At 38.8% G+C, this 20,765-nt stretch overlaps 1 protein-coding gene across 4 annotated transcripts in view; it reads left to right on the forward strand.

Moving 5' to 3' along the window:
• LOC146477289 (intermembrane lipid transfer protein VPS13D-like) overlaps positions 1-20,765 on the forward strand; it is an 81,418-nt gene that overhangs the window by 17,314 nt on the left and 43,339 nt on the right. For 3 of the 4 annotated variants that reach the window (XR_014865429.1, XR_014865428.1, XM_085113758.1), the window contains exons 11-28: positions 110-326; positions 1,025-1,360; positions 2,322-2,484; positions 3,131-3,350; positions 4,186-4,275; positions 4,958-5,057; positions 5,856-5,988; positions 6,712-6,849; positions 8,329-8,419; positions 9,110-9,227; positions 9,865-9,952; positions 10,397-10,521; positions 11,785-11,991; positions 13,197-13,448; positions 14,326-14,462; positions 15,688-17,072; positions 18,476-19,223; positions 19,891-20,092. Coding sequence is in view for 2 of the 4 variants with exons in the window: in XM_085113758.1 (XP_084969884.1) it covers positions 110-326; positions 1,025-1,360; positions 2,322-2,484; positions 3,131-3,350; positions 4,186-4,275; positions 4,958-5,057; positions 5,856-5,988; positions 6,712-6,849; positions 8,329-8,419; positions 9,110-9,227; positions 9,865-9,952; positions 10,397-10,521; positions 11,785-11,991; positions 13,197-13,448; positions 14,326-14,462; positions 15,688-17,072; positions 18,476-19,223; positions 19,891-20,092 (4,750 nt within the window). In the remaining 2 variants the exon portion in view is untranslated. The remainder of the gene's footprint in view (positions 1-109; positions 327-1,024; positions 1,361-2,321; positions 2,485-3,130; positions 3,351-4,185; positions 4,276-4,957; positions 5,058-5,855; positions 5,989-6,711; positions 6,850-8,328; positions 8,420-9,109; positions 9,228-9,864; positions 9,953-10,396; positions 10,522-11,784; positions 11,992-13,196; positions 13,449-14,325; positions 14,463-15,687; positions 17,073-18,475; positions 19,224-19,890; positions 20,093-20,765) is intronic. The other variant, XM_085113759.1, reaches the window with a different exon arrangement.

Below are 20,765 nucleotides of genomic sequence, written 5' to 3' on the forward strand. Positions count from 1 at the left end.
GTGTAACAGCTTCGTCTTTGATGATTTTCCAGCTGGTGGCTGTAGGTATTATATTGGGTTTTGTTTGGGTCACTGCAGTTTGAAAATGAATCCGTGAATGTTTCTTCAGCAGACCCAGCCTGTTAGTGGAGATCAATCCCAAGCACTGCAACAAGAGGAACTGGACAAATCTACCAGTGGTGCAGGAGAAGGGGCTGCAGGTTGGCAGGGCTGGTTAACTGGTTGGTATAGTTGGTATGGAACAGACACTACTGATGGGCTGTCTGGTGGGAGGCCAGAGAAAGATGCAAGCCCAGTGTTTATGGGAGAACCTCCAACTACAAAAGGTAGCAGTGCAACCATGAAGTTACCTCACTGGGTTGATATCAAAGACTCTATCATAGGATATAAGCTTCAGTGTTCTCAAGAACTTGTGTCACCACATACTGTCAACTTTGCATATTCTCTTTGCCATTTTGCCTTAGTCTGTCTGCACTTTGTCTTTGCTTCCAGTGTGAACAACGGATAATAACTTATTTTGATATTGGCGTTTTTAACCCCTCAGTGGAACAACATACTGTACTCTCTGTATTAAATATAGGTTGGCTTTTTGATTTGGACAGAGTATTTGATACGTTATGAGAACATAAACAGTTTGTTAAAAGGTTTGACACTGGCTTAAAAACACTAAAAGCAAACGTTTTGTAAAAACACTGAAAGGCGTTTGGACCTAAGAGCTTTTATAAAGAAGACCTTTAATATTTAGTGTTATTACAAAACGTTTGCTCTTAGCGTTCTTTAAGCCTTTGTCAAACCTTTTTATGTATTTTAGTCATGAATCTTGGTTGCAATTTTGTTTGCTTTTAGCTGGTGTTTAATGGACTAAAATCAACAGAAAACCGCTTTTGTCTTTCCTTTTTTATATACAAACTTGCTGATTTCAATTTAAACACTTCTGCAACTTTTCTACCTTTTTGGGATGATGAGTGTCATTGCGATTTTCAAGAGATTTAACCATGTTATCTTGGTAATCACTGTCTTGCAGAGGAAGAGGAGTTTCTGGGTGAGCTTGCTGACAGTCATCTCAATGAATCCATCTTTAACCGAGACCAGGTGTTTGCACACTTAAACTTCCGACTTGGTGCAGGCTCCTTTAAACTGGTCCATACAAAGCACTCCAACACTGTCTCACAGACTGCAACTGTATTGCCAGTAGTGGAAGTGGAGTTTTCTGATTTGAGATGGGACTCGGAGATGCGTCCACGGTCAAACACCTGGGAGTTCAGCATGAGTCTGGGTGCTTTGTTTGTCCGAGATAAATTGACACCAGGAACTCTGTTTCCTGCTTTGGTTTGTCCTCAGGGTCGAGAATCACAGGCAAGTAAATTTGTATTTGTTGCAGGTGAAGGATCTAGCTTTGTATAATGATGAAAATATAAAAATAAGTCAGTTTATTCAAGTGTCAATGTTTTTAGCGTAGAGCACTGAATGGGGACACTCTCCAGATCAAATTAGAAATTGGAAATGTTGGTTTTGGAGGAGAGGGGAAAACTTGAGTACCTGGAGAAAAATGTCTCAAAGCAATTTAAGGACGAGAACCCACAACATACTCAACCCACATATGACACTGAGTCTGGGATTTGAACTGGGCCACATTGGTGGGAGGCGAGTCCTCTCACATCTGTGTAATCCCTGCTCCCCTGTAAAGGCCTATGAAGCACCTACATGTAATTTTGCCCCACTGTACGCCCCTTAGATTGTGTTGATCTTTCCCTCCTGCGAGATTGAGGTAATTGAGTGCTTTTCTGGGATCAGGTTCCCCTGCCCTTCCCCTTCTCCTTCTTCCTTAAAAGGTGCTATTTTTTCGCATGAATGTCAGTGTCTGATTAGAGGCAGCCGAAGCTCAGTATCTGATAACAGGAACCTGATTTTGATTTGTAAACTTTGTATAGGAAATTCACTTCAGTTCTCAAAATGCTAAAACAGCCATGTTCAAATAAACTCCCCACTGTTGTTGATCTTCCCATGTGTTCAGCTTTTTCTGGCTGAAGTGGGTAAGTACCTGCATTTGGCCTTGGTGAAATTGTTTGGGGATTTTGAAATAAAATCTCGCCAGTATCTCCAAATTCACAGAGTTGTGTGCGGTTTTCACCAAATTCGCCGTGTGAAAACCGTTTTGCCTAGCTTTCTTAGCATGCTGTTAAGTTTGTCGTAAATTTTCTTAAGATTTTGAAGAAAATCGGAATAAACATCCTGGACGTTTGTTCCAGGAAATACAATACCTATCGATGCATATTTCTTAGTGTCATTGATCGTTAAGACATCTCTTGTCTCACAGAAAGTTGCAAAAGCCAAGAAACAACAAGGAACATTGGCAAAAGGTACAGTTGATGCAATGGTTATGTCTGCTGCCGGTTTGGGCCTGAACATTTTACAAGACATGAATGAACCAGTGTTTGAAATGAAGTTTGAGTCTCTACCACCAACAAGCAAAGTTGGTTACAGGTCAGTTTTACTAGAAATATACATGATTCCACTGATTTGCAACCTTCCTCTCTCAATTTATTACCTTTTGTCAGTGCAAAGTGAATTTCCTGAAGATGGCCAATACACAAGACAGATATCCGTTTTTTTTTTTTAATTGAGTCACAGCGTGTTTGCAGGTTTTAACGGCTGACTGAGTTGTTTGTTATTACCTTGCACCTTATTGCCATATATCTTCACGGACTCACTAACATTTTGTAATGCTAATTTCCAGATAAGTTTTAATAACAGATCAAAGACTCTCAACTAAAAGTTCCGTAGTGTCATAATTTGTTGCCACATTATCTTTCCAGACTCATCCATACCTTGTGCTTCCTGGCTTCAAACCAATTACTTTTCTTCAAATCAATGACTTTTATTTGACAGGCTAATTGATAGTGTTTGCTCTGGTGGAATGTCATCCATGTGTAGCTGTTGTTAAAGTCTAGGTTTTGCATAAGTCCACATAATGTCTTCTTCCAGTGAGTCCACTCCTTTGTATTCTTCACCATTATATTCCATGATCCCCATGGTAGTTGAGTCCCCTTTCCTTCTGACTTTGATTGCATGCTTGTTAAGATAAACAGTCCTAGACATTACAACTTAGTTTTTTGTTTTGGTTGTCTAGGTTGTCAGTAACCACTCAACCTCTTGATGTAGTCTACAACCCTTTGGTGCTGGATCACATCTCAGAGTTTTTCTCCCATGCATCAATGGAAGGAACGCAAGCTCTTTACATTGAGCGTCAGCTGCGTGAAGTGGCACGGGTCAGATATGAAGAGTTGAAAAACCAGACAAGAGCTGAACTGGTCCAAACACTTGATGCCATGATGGCGGGATCAGAAGTGGTAAGACCAGTACATTGACCCTGCACAGTGAAGACAAGCTTTCAAGCTATGTCTGAAGTAATGGACATTCGACCATTATGATAGTTAATCGCCTTGGCTTGGTAGCTAGAGAAACAAGTTTCTGTTTTAAGTGAAGAGAGGTTGAAGATATGTCAGAGTGCTTACACCTGTACCATGCTCCCCAACGTTTCAGTTTTTAATTCCAGAAAATTTTCGTTCCAAATACAACCATTTTTCTGTCCAGTAAAGTGCCTTGTTTTCAGTTCCACACTTGCAATCTCATTGGTATCTCCAAACCTTGCATGATAGCGCACAAAGTCAACAAAACGGAAATGGGAATTGTGTGTAAATAGAATTGTAATCCCATAAGACTGGTTGGAATGGAAAAAAGACAAAGTGGAATAGCTCGGAATGTCATCCATTTGTTCCGTAAAACGTGTGGTACATCCACCTATTCCATTTCCATTTTAACCAGTTGAGCCAGACATTTTGGTTAAAAGGAAAGTGTCCCAAATTTCAGATATCAAGATAATTGCAATTGTCAATTGGAAACTGTTATTCCAGGACCGAGGTTTAGTACATGTAGTGACGTTTTTTCTTTCAGTAATCTCTCCTCTACTGTGATTCATCTTTTGGTGTTAAAACCGTGATAATCCTTTGTTGTCTTTAAATTGGGCATAGAGTTTGTTAGCTTTGGGATACCTTTATTTATCTCTCACAGATTAATACATGACGTACGCTTAATTACACAAAAGCGTTTTGAAAATCTTACAAGTTCAAAGCCTTTATATTTCAAGCTATGAAAAACAATTGCATACATGTCTGATTTTTACAGGGCCAGTCAAAGAGATGGGATATTCAATTGGATATCTCTGCCCCAAGGTTTCTGGTCCCAGAGAGTTTTCAAGACAGGAAGGCTTCAGTGGTAAGTTAAATATCCAACAAATCCAGTTCATCACATGTTCCTTTGAACTTTCCTTTTGCATGGTGACTTTTTTTCATCTCCTCTTAACTTAGACATTACCCTCTTTATGTCTAAAAATTAAAAAAAAAATGACGACAGAAAAATGAGTTATTGCCAAAAATACGAGCTTGCCCACCACTCACGGGCATAAAATAGCGATACTGAGAACTAGCACGCAAGAAGCCTTTTGGGTCGATACTGCTTGATATTTTGCTTCCATTCCAAGAAATTCACCTTTAGTTGCCGATTATCCTTCATACATTCTATGTATAACGTTTGTGTAGTTTTTGCTTTGTCTATGTAACTTCTGTTGCCACCAGACATGGCAATAACTGATCAAATAAACTCATTTTTGGAAGCAAATATTGTAAGCAATTATGGGGTAAATTGAGTGGATCGTAGCTCCTTCATGGACATGGTGACCTATCTTTTTCATTTCGTTTCTCGAAATAGTACATAGTAGTGAACAATCACAGAAAGTTTGAGAAAATTTTCACTACAACTTTTATTTTGTGGGAATCACGTTAAGAAAGCGTAACTGATCAATTTTTGTTTCATTATTTATTGCCTTTTTAAACCCACAGGCCAGAGGTAATAGTGTACATAGCGTCTTGCAAAAATGCATATTCTTATTTTGCGGCAGGTTTTGATAGACTTTGGTCATTTAAGCTTGGCAAACACCCAGTCACTTAATAGAAAGAAGACAATATCAGAGGGACAAGATTCAAAAGCAGAAATGGAAGGTAAAGAGTGTGTTGGTACAGTCGAACCTCGATTATCCGGACTTGTCGGGACCTCGGTAAAAAGTCCGGATAATCGAGAGTCCGGATAATCGAAAATATGAATATTAACGAGATAGAAATGTAAACAAAAGGTTACAGCAAAGAAAACATCATTTTAATTGTGAAATCTACACAGCCTGTACGTATTGTCTCGTCGCACTTGCGAATTTTGAAAAGCGCACAGGATAATACGCTGTTTCAACAGTCTTTTGAAAGGATTATTGGGCTTTTCGCGACTTTAAGTTTTCAAGATCACAACTAATTAATATTCATGAAAAAATTAGGACCATAGAAAAAAGTCCGGATAATCGAATAGTCCGGATAATCGAGGTCCGGATAATCGAGGTTCGACTGTACCTAATTAGAATGCTGATAAACCTTAAAGCAAGCTTTATTAAGTGCAAGTTTAACCCCCATCCTTACTTTTATGCTGTAATGTTTAGAACATTAACAGCATTCAACTTAACTTCCCTATGTTGTATTAAACTTAATTCAGCCTTGAACACTTATTATGATCACAGTGCATAAAAGTAGAAATGTATTATGCCCATACTACTGTATGTTAAAGCTTTACTACACTCTGTAACTGGTTGGCAAGACTTGCAAAATCTTGTAGGAGAACTGTTGACATTATCCAGCTCTGATGGCAGGAAATGGGTTTCATATTGGGAAAAGTATAAAGCATTTCAGGTATATTTGTGTAGGTCTACAGGTTAATGTTGTATTAATTTAATCTTCTGTTTTGTTATGCATTATCAGATGATTCCTTCGTGACCCCTCCCAGCACCCCTCCTGTGGAGGAAGATGGAGAGTTCATGTCAATCACTGATTCAACAGATGCACTGGTGAATGAAATCAGCAGCGAGACTCTTGCAGACATGATGTATGAGAGGTAGGCAAAAATGAGATCAGACATTCATGATAATGACAACTGGGTGAATGACAGAGAAAGCGTTGAAAAACAGTTAGGAAGCAACTTAACCAGTTGCAATGAACGCACATCAAACCTTTATGTCTCTTTAAGGGTTTTATAACCGAGAAACTCTTCAATAGAAATGCAAGCACTCAACCAGCAAAGGTGTGCAAAACGTTTGGGAACTTTTTTGGTAAATGCAGTTGGTTTAGGGCTTGCTTCAACGTCGGATCGCCTTCAGGTCTATTTAAACCTAAATGCAGTTTTTCTAAAGGCCCGTTTAAACGGGTTCAACATTTGACTAACATTCATGTTGGGCAAATGTTGGATGAACGGAGTGTTCAAACGGTTTCAACGCAATTCACCATTTTCGAGAACAAAGGAAATGTTGAATCGATGTTGAATGAAAATTTAAACCAATTTAAATTTGATTCAACACGCTTTCAACAAGCTTTCAACTTTTTACACTTTCAACAATATTAACGACTTGTTCAAACGCCCCCGACATTTGGTTCAACAAAGTGTTGAACGCATGTTGAAGCAAATGTTGAAACCATGTAAACGGGCCTTAAGCTACTTTCAATTGGTCGCTTGACACCTCAGGTTTCATGTTCTTTTTCATTTGCGTTATTTGTGTTATAATTTTTGTTATAATCTTATGACAATGCATCCCTTTATGTTTGCCTTTGACGTGTTTTGCAGGTACACTCTTGATTTATCTGACATACAGATGGTTGTGTGTAATGTAAGGGACAACTGGTCAGAAGTCGCTAGCAAGCCTTTCATGACGAGTGATGTTCATGTGGTGGATAAGTTTGCAATAACTATTCAGATGGAAAGGTGAGAACTAATATATCAAACACGAGGAAGAATGTGTTCGAGGTGTTTGGAAATCCCGTAATAAAAGTTCACCAAATTGTTTGATAATAGGCTGTTTCGGAGTTGCTTTGAACCTCATTTTGAAAGTGAGGCAAAGTTTTTGTTACGAGAAGTAGTTTCATACTGCAAACAAAACAATTTTCATATGAAAAACTTTGCACTTGGCCTCGCTTTTATAATGAGGTTCACACCAACTCGGAAATGGCCTATTAAGATCACAATTAGTGATTTCCTTTGTTTTCTCTTCATAAACTATTGATGAGTTTGAGCAGTCCGACGTAATACTACTCTTCTTCACATGAAGCCATTTCCTTATGCTGTAGATCCAGTTTGTGACTAGAAAGTTCAATATATAAACAGAAAAATTTGCAATAATCCTGTCCAAACAGTTTTAAAACTCAACTCAGTTGTTCAAACGCCACGTAATGCACATTCGTAAGGTCATGTTTTAGTTTCTGTTACGCTGTTTAACTGAAAGCGTCATCACCAGTGCAGAACAAGGGAGAAAAGTATCTTTTTTTCATAGAGTTGCCTTGATGATTTTTATTCTGAGTTTAAAAACTGTTTCTTATTTACATTAATTTACACTTTGAGCAACTGAGTTGTGCCAAAAAAATTGACTTTCTGCAGAAAACCAGAATCGATCCTGTTTGGAGCAACAATTCTGAAAGTACTATTATAATTTTAAGCTGCATGGTAAAAAGTTACAACTGTTTTGATGTAATTTCTTCTGTTGTTACCTATAGGTCAGTGATAAGGTTTTTTGTTTCCAAGTCATGGATATTACTTTAGATATTATTTTTATTCCTGCAAGGGAGGGCTCTGCAAGGACGCACAAAATAATCTAGCTGGTCATAAACGCAAGAGTCTCAAAATCTTTGTTTTCTCTCAGTCAGTTTCAAACTCTAAGTAGCTGGCTATCTTCTCGACCACAACAGCTGGCTGTCTGCTACTAATGACAGTTCATGAGTGGTCCACTACGCCCTTCAACCTTTATGGTGTGTAAATAAGGCCACTAACATCTTCAACAGAGTGGACCCTTTTTTTAAGAGAAGCTGACTGTCTCTGACTGTTTTTAAGCGTGGCCTATTGTGATCTTCAAAACTGCCAGCTAATTTACATTTACAGTTATGCCATTTAATTCTTTTTAATGTTTTTGTTCTATTTTATGTCCATGTTTCTTTGTATTTCTTAGCCGGTCTGTAGTTTAAGCTTAGTACGTTTTATTTGCGGACCCTTCTGTAAACCACTTTTTGTGACGTTGATATCCTCAATAAATAGAGGAAATTACATGACCGCTGTGAGATACGAAATTTCTCTTCGAGTGTTGAATTACCTGGTATTTCATTGGTGTTTATATAATAAAGGTTATTATTAGTTATTTGTAATTACTGACACACCGTGCAAGTGACTGTTCAATTCATTTGTTTAATTTCACAGGAGATTATTGTTTACTGCGGATCCTCAGTATCCTGCTGTAACTCTCTTTGCAAAGCTGCCCAACCTGGTACTTCACCTAAATGAGCACAAGGTATGCTGTATGTAAAGTCAACACTCTCAGTAACCTACTCTCCTTGACCCTCCCAGCCGATGTCTAGCACCTTGAGTTTGAAACCATTAAATTGCCTTCTTGAATGTGAGTTACAGTCGAACCTCTCTATTACGGACATCAAGGGGACAGGAATAAGTGTCTGTATTATAGAGGTGTCCGTTTTAGAGAGGTAGGCTTTATATGGATTTCGGTCTCTCGGGGACCAAGTGAACTGTCCGTAATAGAGAGGTGTCCGTATTATAGAGGTGTCCGTAAGGAGAGGTTCCACTGTACTCTTCATTCCCCCTCGGCAAGCGAGGCATGAGCATTGTTGGTACCCTCTGTCTCAACTAATTTGTAGGATTGAATCCCAAACTCTACCTGATCTGCTTGAGTAGTGTTAGCTCGCTCTCTCATTGTTCTTTTTTACACAAGACGCCTTGAACGGCTTGTGTAAGCATAAAAAGTTCAACGTCCGTCGACCGTTCGACGTTTTACGTTTTAGCGAAAGGTTCACACATTGCCTCTTATTTAAGCACGTAAAACCGTTTAAATTAACATCCGCATGCACTCAAAATTTACGTGTTAGTGGAAATCCAGCTATAATACAACACGCACATTTGTGGTATTTCAAATTAACATGGGTCATGTGTGATACAATATTGATCCTCGCATGATTACCTTTTTTAGCTCCAAGCCTTGACAAAATGTGTGAAACAGCTGAGTAGACCTAAAGCTCCTGCCACCACATCACCAGTGACGAGAGAGAGGATTGTGGCCAGTTCCACTCCGTTACCTCGCCCTGAAAGTAAGTGAAAAAATTAAAAATTACAATTGCCTTTTGAATTTTTGGTATCGTTTGGACTTCAGTTTGGAACCTCATTTGTAAGCTCTTTCTTTTCAACTGATTTGCAACAATTGTTGAAGGCAAACAATTCTTAGATTCTCTTGTCCAATTCAACGGGCACTTTCCAAAGAGTTGCAAAAAGTATGTTATGAAGTTGTCACAAGTAACCACAGCATCATTAAAAGCGCTGCAACAGTTCTTTTGGCGGAGTCAGTGACATAAACTAGGCCGCAGTTAAAACATCAACCTGATGGAAGGTTAAATGTCCCATTGTAGTGTAGGCTTGCGTAACGGTCAGGTATTTGACAAGAGAAATAACGGGTAACCAAATTTCTATCACCCACAGTATGGGTCAACACAAAATTTAAATGTGTATTTCGTGTTAGGTGTTCAACGAATCTCTATCTAGAGCTCACAATCTATCTTGAGCAATCAGGTGTTGACTCATTTTATGTCAAAACCGTTGGTATTGTCAAAGCTGAAAGCATTTTTCATTTACATTTAAGGTATTTCAAAGCTTTTTAGTCCTCCACATTAACCTAAGTAAAGCAGATCAGATGAGCTCTATTTCCTTATTTTTGTGTGTTGATATTTCAAGGGGTAGACAGCAGTATTGATGACTTGTACTACAGCTTGTACAGTAGCAGTATCACTATTCCTGAGGTGCTCAAGGAATCACCAACCAGGTAATTACCACTGTGCAAATGAACATGTTAAGAAAGGGAGTATTTTGCATAGAAATAACCTGGAAACTTTCTTTCAAGATGAGTTTTAGTAATTTTATTTTTATTTGTGTATCACTTGTTGGCATCTTTAGTAAAGCGTGTATGTATACCTGTATGTGTATAGGTAAGACAAAAGAAATTTAACTATCAAGTTCATGGTTTAGTAAATGTAAATTTTCTGTTTCTTTAGAATGTTTTGGCAAAACAGTTTTTCACGTTTTTGGAATGGAGCTTCTACGCAATACACTCTTTTAAAGGGTCCGTTTTTATTTAAATGTTATTTTCTGTAGATCGAAAAGAACTTAGTTTACAAACTAGAACTGACCGTATTGCTAAATTGCCAGAGCAATGCATTTGCTGGAAATGGAGTCCTTTTTATCATAGTTTTATTTCATTTTGCTGTAGGAGCATCAGCAAGTCAGTTGTGGACACCACGTTAGAAGATAAAACCAAAGAACTTATGGAGGAATCAAGAATGGTCCTTGTCCAGTTCAGTATCGACAGAGTTTCTCTTGGTGTGCACAGCATGGGTGAGGCTTTAACATTTTTGGTTGCAGTACGTTTTCTTAGATGGAGTGTGCTGCAGCATCCTACATCTACTTAAAACCCCTTCTGTTCAGTTTTACACTGGGCCTGGTTGTTCGAAAGCTGATTAACGCTTATCCCCGGTTATAAGTTAATCGAGGTCTTCATCTCGATCATTTAAAATAGTTTAAAAGGCTGGTTTCAAGCTAAAGGTTAAGAAAAGTCCAAGTCAAAACTGAGGGACAAAAATCTTTTGGGGGAATCTTTATTGATTAGTAATTTAACTCGATCAAAGTTAACGTAATCCAGGATTAGCTTTATCGGGCTTTGAACGACTGGCCCTGGTTGCTAATAATCCTGAACATTTTCGTTGCTTTAGATTTATGAGCAACTGGAGATGCAGCCACGAATCCTGGCTTCCTGTTACATATTTGTCGCAGTAAAGCCTGGTTCTCATAATTGTGCCACCGACAAACCTTTGGCCAAGCCTGCGATACATCATACTACCTGGGAAACTGTTGCGGCATATGAGAACATCAGCCGCCAACAGAAGAAGTTATCTCAGGTCTTAACGCCGACGTGCCTGCGAAATTGACTGGAGTTCAACTTCGCAGGTACGATGGTGGCCTGTTACAAAAGTATCAAATGCAATTGCATTTTGCTATACCTAAGTGGGGCCTATACCTAAGTGCAGGGGCTAGTTGTTCAAAACCCGATTAAGTAATCCTGGCTTGACGTGAACTATAATTCGAGGTTAAATGCTTCTCACTAGCGATTTTTACCATTAGTTTAAAATTAACTTTTGAAAGCATGTTTAACTAGCGAACTGAAAATCTCAGTTATCTTTAAATCGTAGATTAGCGTTACTCGACTTTCGAACAACCGGGCTCAGAATTCATTAAATTTTAAAGTGACGGACAACATCGAGCACTCATTCGAAGGTGTGAAGAAATCATTTCTAGTTCATTGGCGTTGTGTTAAAGAGATACCTGGGGCTGCACTGGAACTGAAAGGGAATTTTGCAGGTGAATATGTTGCAGCAGGTACTTCAGTGGCATATGGGAACCAATGCTTGATGAGCGACGCGATATTTTTCCTCAAATCCCTTCATTAGGGTCTAAAGTCTCAGCAGACAAATTGTCAATAAACTTGTTCTGCATTCATTGGTCAAATGGTTTAACCGTTTAACTAATGCTTAGGGAACACCTTGAGAGCCTGTTTGCATTTTGAAAGTGACTTATATTTCCTCGCATTTCTTGTTAATATAGGTTGTCTGATAGCTGAACTGCAGGTGCTAGGGGTGAAGGCAAACTACATGAAGAGACCGTATGATTCTACCACATCCTTTGCTGTCCACGGCGTCCATCTTGTCGATGCAATCCAGAGTTTTGGACCTGAGTATGAACTGCTGTTTTCATCATGTAAGCCTCAGCTGGGTCAATCTTCAAACAATGCCAGCTTTGCACAATCAAGAAGTGAGTTTTATTTTCGTAGTGTCACAGCTACATTTTTTAATACACAGTTGAATTCTTATGTGATTTATTCCAGGAAGGCTGCCAGTTCTTAATATAAATTTACTTCTGCATTGTGGTTATCTTTAGCTTAGATATACAGCCTTTCTGAGATTACCAGGAACAGCTTCACTTTGTTTGCCTTCAGGCAATGGTTAAAAAAAAAAGGAACTGCAAAAAGACGCAAAAGGAACCATCATAAGTAAACTAATAGTTTATTGCAAGATTTTCTTCTTGTGAAGATGCTGGACTTGTGATCTGGGGGCTTCTGAAGTGATCTAATGTTATATTACTAAAAGTATCATTTTTTCTGGAGATTTTCGTAAATTCATAGTTGGATGTAAAAAAAAAATAAATAAAAAAAATAACAATAAAAAAGGAAAAGAAAAAGGGAAAAAAAGGTAGTTAGTCGGAAAAGCACAAATGAACAGTATGTAATTCATTGTCAATGGATAATACTCCCCAAACCACCCAAATTGTGTGCAAATGGCATTTGACCATAGCGTGTTTGGAGACACATACCTGTAAGTTCCAACTACTTACATACCATTTCACGGTTTCTGACGCGATCTTGGTTTAGGGCCAAACACGGCTAAAGGTGCAGTAAACGTGTGGGATTCTGGCTGACTTTGGACTTCTACAACTCCGCTTGAATTTGTTGGATTTTGAGAACAAATATATACAAGGCATTAACGTGCTCATTTAACGTAGAGAACAAATAGATGGTAAAACGGCCACAAACAAACATTTAAAATTCCATACAAAACCTTTTCCATACAAACCCTTCAAATCGGAATTTGCAAATTGCTGCGAAATTACAAGCGACTGGAGACATGAGAGAATTTCCCATGAAAATTTGCGCTAGTCGTGATCTCCGTATTATTTGTCTTCGTCTTGATCAGACGTTTGATGTATTTGCGATGCATAAGAGTAATTTAAAATGTTAAAATTTCGGAGTTACAGAGGTATAAAATCCCATACATTTACTGTCACTTTAAGCCTGTTTGCTTGCCAACCAAGATGAAGTCCGAAACCGTGAACAAGTCTCTTGAATTGGTTGTGAATGTCTTGTAGGTGAAAAGTCATTCACTCATGTAGGTAAAAAGTCATTCACTCTTTAGGTGAAAACTCATTCATTCTTGTAGGTAAAAAGTCATTCACTCTTGTAGGTGAAAAGTCGTTCACTGAAACTGTGAGCAGTGCGTTTTCCATGGTGGCCGATCTGGTCAGACCAGGTTCAAAGAGGAAGTTGCAGGATAGCGATGTTTCAGTCTCCAGTGAGAAAACGGCTGTTATGGAGGAAGAGGACCTCATCACATTTGATTACGAGCACTTCGATGCCGACAGTCCTTCAACGAAAAACGTCGATGGAAATGGCTTAAACCTTGCTAATCTTCAGTTCAACACACTCAACATCATTGGTATGTTAATGTTGTATAAGCTTACTCCACGTCAACGTTTTAGCTGCGGCAGGATGTACGGAGCCTTTGTTTTGAAAATACTCCTTATGTTTAAACTCTTCTGTGAGGCATTCATTTTGGATGCCCAGTTTTCCATTTGTGGTTAAAACTGAGCCTATCGACTTTGTTTGACAATGATTTTTTTTGTAGTGTGTAATAACCGTTCCGCAGCGTTTTATTAAGGTTAAAATCACGAGGTGGCAGCCAAGTGGTTTGAGACCTTACACAGTTTGTCAAAAACATTGTAGAAAAAGCGTGTCTCCATGAAGCTCAAAACAATTGCAATTTGGGAAAGGAAAAGAGATACAACAAGTATATTCTCACAAGTATGCTTCACCTTCAAGGGAATGCATGTGGCTCCTTTTGCAGAAACACTGTTGAATAACTCTGTTTCTCTTGTGAGTCTGAGATAGCAGTGATCGACTTTAATACACAGGGTCATGGAGATAATATTGTGGAATCCTACTTTGATATTTTACAACTGTTTTCAGTTGGTTACAACATTTGTTTTTTTTGTCATTACAAACCAGTTGTGTAGTGCGATTTGGTGGCAAAGATGCGATATTCCTCGGGGATCTGTAACCAGTGATTTGAAACTAGGCTATAAACCAAGAAAAGAAAAACGGCTGGTGAACAGTAGATATTGTGCAGCTCTCCTGCTTTCTTGTTGTCACCCATACTCACCTTTGACTTGTGTTCACAAAAACGCGGTTACGTGGTACAGCAAAACCCTAAAAACGTAAACATTATTTAGATCTAGCCTTTTTCCAGTTGAAATTTAATTAGAACTTTGAGTATTAATTCCCAAGAGGTTACTGTTGATTCTATTTCCTCATAGCAAACCAGGAAACTCTAGCGGCTCTAGTTCAGTTTTTTAGCACTTCATTTTCATCTGAGGAATCTACTGGGAGTTTTGCAGACCTGCCAACAGTGCCTGAAGAGCCTGCTGTGGATCCCTATCAACCTCAAGTGGACGTGAGTCTGTTACGATCTTGTTCAGAAATGTCACACTGTCATAGTTCTAGGAAAATCTTTGTTTTCTCTTGCTCGACAGTATTTATACACTTTTCGCGATAAAAACAGGGCTGATTACCCATCTGAAGTCTTCGGTAAGACCTTTTTTGTTAAGAAAATTTTTCCGAAATACGCCATCCCTGTTTTGATTTTTACCCAAGACGTGATCACTCTTCGTAAGTGTGAATGACTTACTTAAACGGTTTACAAAGCGTCATAAGGTGTATTCAAATCACAAACCCATTTTCAAGTTGATAACAGGTGCAACGCTTAATTATGACTTCTTATTTGAAAAAAACAAACAAACAAACAAACAAACATTCCCAACTTGAAATTGACTTCCTTTTATATCCAAATTAAAGTCATCATGTAAAAGGCTTTACATTTCTCTTCGGTAATGAGGTTCCACACAACTTGTGAATTGCCCCGCTATGATTGGTAAGTAATATTTCGGAGAAAAGCCAATCCCTTTTGTGTATAGACACCATGTTTCAATGGATGAGTGTGATGTTATTGTAATTTCTAGCTCTTAGTGAAGATAACTGCTCTCCAAGTCTTGTGTGTTTAGGAGGTTTAATGAATCCTAAACCCAGCACTAATCCGTGGTTTGTGCTGAGTGAATTGAGTAAGATAATTTCCTCCTCCCTGTGAAAGGGATTGTCGCCAATTCCACGTTTTGGTCTTTAGCATTCCTGACAATTTGTTAAGATCAATGTGTTTAACTGGGTTAAAAGAGTAAAAATGGAGAGAAGTGTCTTTTCTAAAGGCCCGTTTGAACGGTTTCAACATTTGCTTCAACATGCGTTCAACACAGTTGAACCAAATGTCGGGGGCGTTTGAACAGGTCGTTCAACATTGTTGAAAGCTTGTTGAAAGTGTTGTGAAATTTAAATTGGTTTAAACTTTCATTCAATGTTGATTCAACATTTCCTTTGTGCTTGAAAATGTTGAATGGCGTTGAAACCGTTCATTCAACATTTGCCCAACATCCGTTTAACTTGTTGGGCAAATGTTAAAACCCTTTCAACGAGCCTTAGTGAGATGGTTAAAGAGTGATGACTGCATCTAAGTCTGATTACTCTGATGTTGCTACCTACCTACCTACCTACCTACCCTGTCTTTGGTTGACATGTGTACATACGTGTATTAGCCTTGTTGTCTAATGGTCTGCATTTTTGATTTTCAGGAGCAGGTATCTGATATGACGGAAGTAACAGCATCGTTTAAAGCAATCAATGTTCTTGTAATAAGGAGCATCAAGCTGAATGGGATGAAATGTGTGCGAAAAGTTGCAGAAGTGGCTGTTAGTGAAGTTCAGTTGAATGCATCTCTTGGGGAAAGTCAGTGCATTGATGGCTCGCTTGGAGGCTTCAGAATTGCTGATCTCACCCCAGAAGGCTCTTTGCATCGTTCAGTTTGCACTTGTGGTAATTTATTGACAGGAGATATGTCAGTAAGAGAACCTTCCTATTTGTGGTCCTTACCGGAGGATATGCTGGATGGCCCAGGCGATCAAAGGGCGTTTAAATTTAAACTTATGATACCAAAGAAGGGCAAGCAATGCCCAAGGCTTGTTGTTGATGTACCCGCTGAGAGCAACATGGATATTGCGGAAATCAGAAGAAACATTCAGTTGAATATACATGTGGCATCTGCACAGTATACACACACTCACAGGTTTCTTTCCGAGCTTTTATTATCTGCAGGGGATTACGCTGTTTACGCAGCACAGTTTGGAGAGAGCTTACGTCAAGCTGCCAGCAACGTGGCAATGGGTCTTGTTAGTAAGAAGAGAGCCCTTGCAGAAGGACTTGAATACCTGTCTTCTTCATTTGCAACCACTGGTGGGCAAGAAGAAAGAAGCTTGGGAAGCCGTCAAGGGAGCTTGCTTTTCGAAAATGACAGCGATGTTCTTCTGGAAGGCTGTGATTTTGTGGACAATGTCCCTATTAATCCAAATCGAAGAGTTTACAGTTGCATCACTGTGGACTCACCAGTTGTCCATGTACCAAAGTCATCCTCAAGTACAGAGATGCTTGTGGCTCATTTGGGTAAAATCACAATCAGAAACACACACTTCATGGAAGTCGTGGAAGAACAAAGTGACACAGGTCATTTGACTGCTGTCGAGCATGACATTGATCGGTTGATGGTGGAAATCAAAGACATGAGTCTGTACTGCTCATCAGCAGATCAAACATCACCAGGACAGACTTCCTTATCATCAAGTACCGAGTCATTTACTGGAAGAAACATCCTTAACTCTCCAAAATCCTGCAGCACACACATTCTTCACAAAACAGCATTTGAGCTTTCCATCGACCGTCGTTCTGAAGAAATTGGTGCATTGGGAATTTCACTGAACTTGAAAAAACCAACAATTCATATCTCAGGGAAAGTGGCTGCTCCACTGCAGCTGGAACTATCTACTCATTCATACCATCAGCTATTGGATACAATTGATAACATTAGTGGCAGCAAGGAAGCGGTACCTATTCCTCCACCTGCAGGGATGCAGTCATCATCTGTGGCTACCCCTGCATCTCAGTCTCCAATTACTCTTTCTCCAAGGTAAGTTTAACTTTACTAAGCAGACTACAAGACCTGTAGCGTCATCTACAAACTGAAAAGTGGAGTGATTGTCAATCATTTTAAAGGATGCATAGATGCTTCTCAAGGTCTGGGCACATGGCAGAGCATTGCGCACAAGACTTTTCACAGTTTGTAAATTTCATTGTGGTACTGTATGTAACATTTGGGACCTTAAGCGGAGGCTATGACGACGCCAACGAAAACGGAACTTAAAAATTACATTCGCGTTTTCTGAATAAATTTGCAATAATTTTTCACTCATTTAGTTTGTGTAATGTGGCTTTAGGAGCTAACGTCGTAGGGGCAGCGTTAAAGATCAGAAAGAGAAAGGAAAATTAATCATCATGCATTCACTTTCTCTATAAAAACTTTGAATGTGTCATTTCACGTTGTTGCTTTGTAGAGGAGGATAGAAAATGCACTAAAGCAGCTGCAGTGCCTGTGTTCTTCTTAGTAAAACTATTGTTTCAGTTCTGTCGTTCTCGTTCTGTTGTCGTCGTCGTTATTGCTGCTTGTGTTGTACACAACGTCGCATGCATTTGAAGTAGGATCGTAGAATCTTGGGGCTGAAATATACTTCCGTTTTGTTGCATTTGTCGCAGCATGTGACTGTGCCTTAAATGGTTAAATTAATTATGGTGCCTCATTTGCACCATAATAATGCATCATTCGGATCATTTTATGCTGTGAATTGTGGTAGTTTATATCAAGTTACATGTACTCACGCAGCTACGGTATTTTAAAATTGTTCTCCTTGCCCATTTTGTCTCATCAACAATGAAACAGTGAAATTTAGTACATCCTTTCTTTTCAATGCTCAATAAAGCATATGCCAGCATTAGTTTGGAGTTATGCCACAACATACTTTAAAGAATAAGGCTGTAGAAAGTTTACATTTCTCATTACTTTGTTTACAGCAATAACCAACCTTTGAGTGGCTCTGCCCACCCTTGCTCTGCTATTATGGTTTTGTAATGTAGCAATCACACACATTTGTTAGTTTGCAATACAGACTGACAAGTTATGCTGAAGGTGATTTAATATTCCCTGAGGCAATTTAAAGTGGTAATATGTATGTAGGAATTTGGCATCCTAAAAGATTTGTTTAAATAACTTGCCCTGACATCTTGTGCTATACACTGCATGTGTCATTTGTGGGTTAGCTCTCTATCAACTCTTCTTTTGATGTTTCCTTTTAAACGAGGACGGATGCTCCAGAAAAGGTCTATGTATCGTAAATCTACTGTCATTTGAATGATTTTCGAGCAAGCTTAAGACGTTAATTTTCCTCTTATCTCATATCCATTAAGACATATTCCTTTTTCTAGTCATTCATTTTAGTAATTGAAATCGTTTCTGAAAGAGATGTAATTATTTTGCAGCTCGTCAGCATGGAATTTAGAAGCTTGCATCCCTGAGAAGGTGTTGCCGGAGAAGCAAGTGTCCTTTGTTCCAAATGTTTCATTTGGAGAAAATGTCAGCAACGATGCTGCTGATGAATCAACCAATGAATACGAACTTGAATCTGATGATCCCACGCCGGTGCGAGCGCATTTTGAAGTACCACACTTCAGCATCAAGCTTTGTGGGGAACTCAACAAAGTTGAACATGATTTTGTGGACATCAATTTTTTTGACTTTAGTCTGATTTACGAGCACATTAAACCAACCGTGACGTTGTTTGATGTCTCGCTTGGTGGGCTTGTTGTAGAAGATCTGCTTCAAGACCCTGGATCTCCTTATCGTCATCTCATTTCTTCTTCAGCTCCTCGCCAACAACATTTACGTAAACGTTCGCTGTCTGCATACCCATCAACCCTTTCCACATCTTGCCCAGTTGTTTCGGATGCTGGGTTAAATTCCACGTTCTCGTCATCTTTGCCACACTGTCTTTCCCTCTCTCCCAGGCAAAGCCCCTATCATTCACTCCCACCTTTACGACCCCTTATGAAGAATGACAAATTTCCTTCAATGCCATCTGTTAATGTCTCCACTGACAGCGATTCATCTATGGAGGACTTAAGAATGCCAAGTTCTTCCACGAAAGAAAACCAAGGAAATAACCTTGTACACATTAAAGTTCTTTTGGTCGACAAGAAAGATGAGGAATTTACTACTAAATACAGTTCGGTAAGTGCTGTGAATCAGGAACACCCCCGTTTAAAATTTTGAAAGACTGCATAATTACTGTATGTTTCTTACTTCTTCCTACATAACCGTTTTTTGAACAGAAATTTTTCTTGTAATGTCAAATTAAAATTACGCTTAGAAAGATTTTATAGCATTTTTTAATAGTGTAGACTTAGATGGCAATGGGAAGCAATTTGTTCTTGGTTTGGTTTGAAGTAATTAACAAATTAGTTACTGAAGTAAGACTAAACCTATTGTCGTCCACCAAAAACAGCATAAAAAAAACCCGTTTAATTCTGTTTCTGTCAACAGAAAACTGAAAATAGGAACTTATATCAGGCAGGGCAGACTTTCGATTTACTGCAGTACATTCAATCACTGGTTGTTAGGGAATAGATGACTGCAAAAGTACCAACGCACAGCAAACTTAATTTACAGTAAATAGAGTGTCAACATGTCGAGAAACGTTCGCAGCATTGACATATGCCAACTTGTCTTTGCTATTGCAAGTTTGCACACTGTAGCTTGCCGTATGAAGGCACCTTTAAGGAGCAAGTGATATTTGAGAATGGGCCCCCCAGAAATGTCATCCTAAAATACATATCTTTTCTTTATCTTTATTCATTCCAAAGTAACTCTAAACGATTCTTTTTTTTTTCCATGACAGGTAAACCGATTCGTAGAAGTGGACTTCAACTCACTGGAAACAAACTTGAATCTTCAAACCTGGGTGATCGTTTTGGAGTTCTTTGGTATTGGAGTGCCTCAACAACCCGCTTCCTCCCAACCATCAAGTCCTGGTGCTATGTCTTCACATTCAGATTGGAATGGTGGTTTTGATGGAAATCAGTTGACAACTGAAATGGAAGGTAAAAAGTCCTGTTATCATTTCATATCGGATTTTTTATTTGTTGATGTGCTAAGGCTGCAGATTTGGTCCAAAAACCATACGTTTTTGTACAGAGAAACAAAGAGGAAAGCCACGAATTAAAGCAGGTTAGATGTTATGTCAGACGAGATTGATGTTAAAATTTTGTAAGTTATTGGCCCTTTTGTGAGAGAAGCAATGTTGGCTCCAACTGTTTGTAAAGTGATCTCGTCTAAGAGTTAATTTTGTTTTTTGTTCTGTCCTTGTTACTTAGAACTTATAAGAACTTCAGCTGCAGTCAGATATATTGGGTTACAGTCGTTATGTATCGGCTGATCGTATCCTGGGTTCTCTGAGGTTTACCCTTCCATAAAAAAAAAAACAGTTCTTCTAAACATCCATACAAAGGGTCAAAATCTTGTCATTTGCTTTATTCGGTTAGACTAGAGACAATTTATGTTAAAAAAAAATGGTTATTGTACAATCACGAGTCACCGACATCTCTTGTAAACTGAATGGAATTCCGGTCACACTGGGTGAAGAATAGAAATGTTTTGTGCGGCGGCACAAAATTACTCGGGTATATAATTAGCACTAGCATGTCAATCCAGGACACAGAAGTTTACTAGGGAGGCGAATACCTCTTCTTCTCATAGTGGAATTGCTTTACACAA

This window comes from Pavona decussata, unplaced genomic scaffold, assembly GCF_977016875.1.
Source record: "Pavona decussata unplaced genomic scaffold, jaPavDecu1.1 SCAFFOLD_71, whole genome shotgun sequence".
NCBI classification, from domain to species: Eukaryota; Metazoa; Cnidaria; class Anthozoa; order Scleractinia; family Agariciidae; genus Pavona; species Pavona decussata.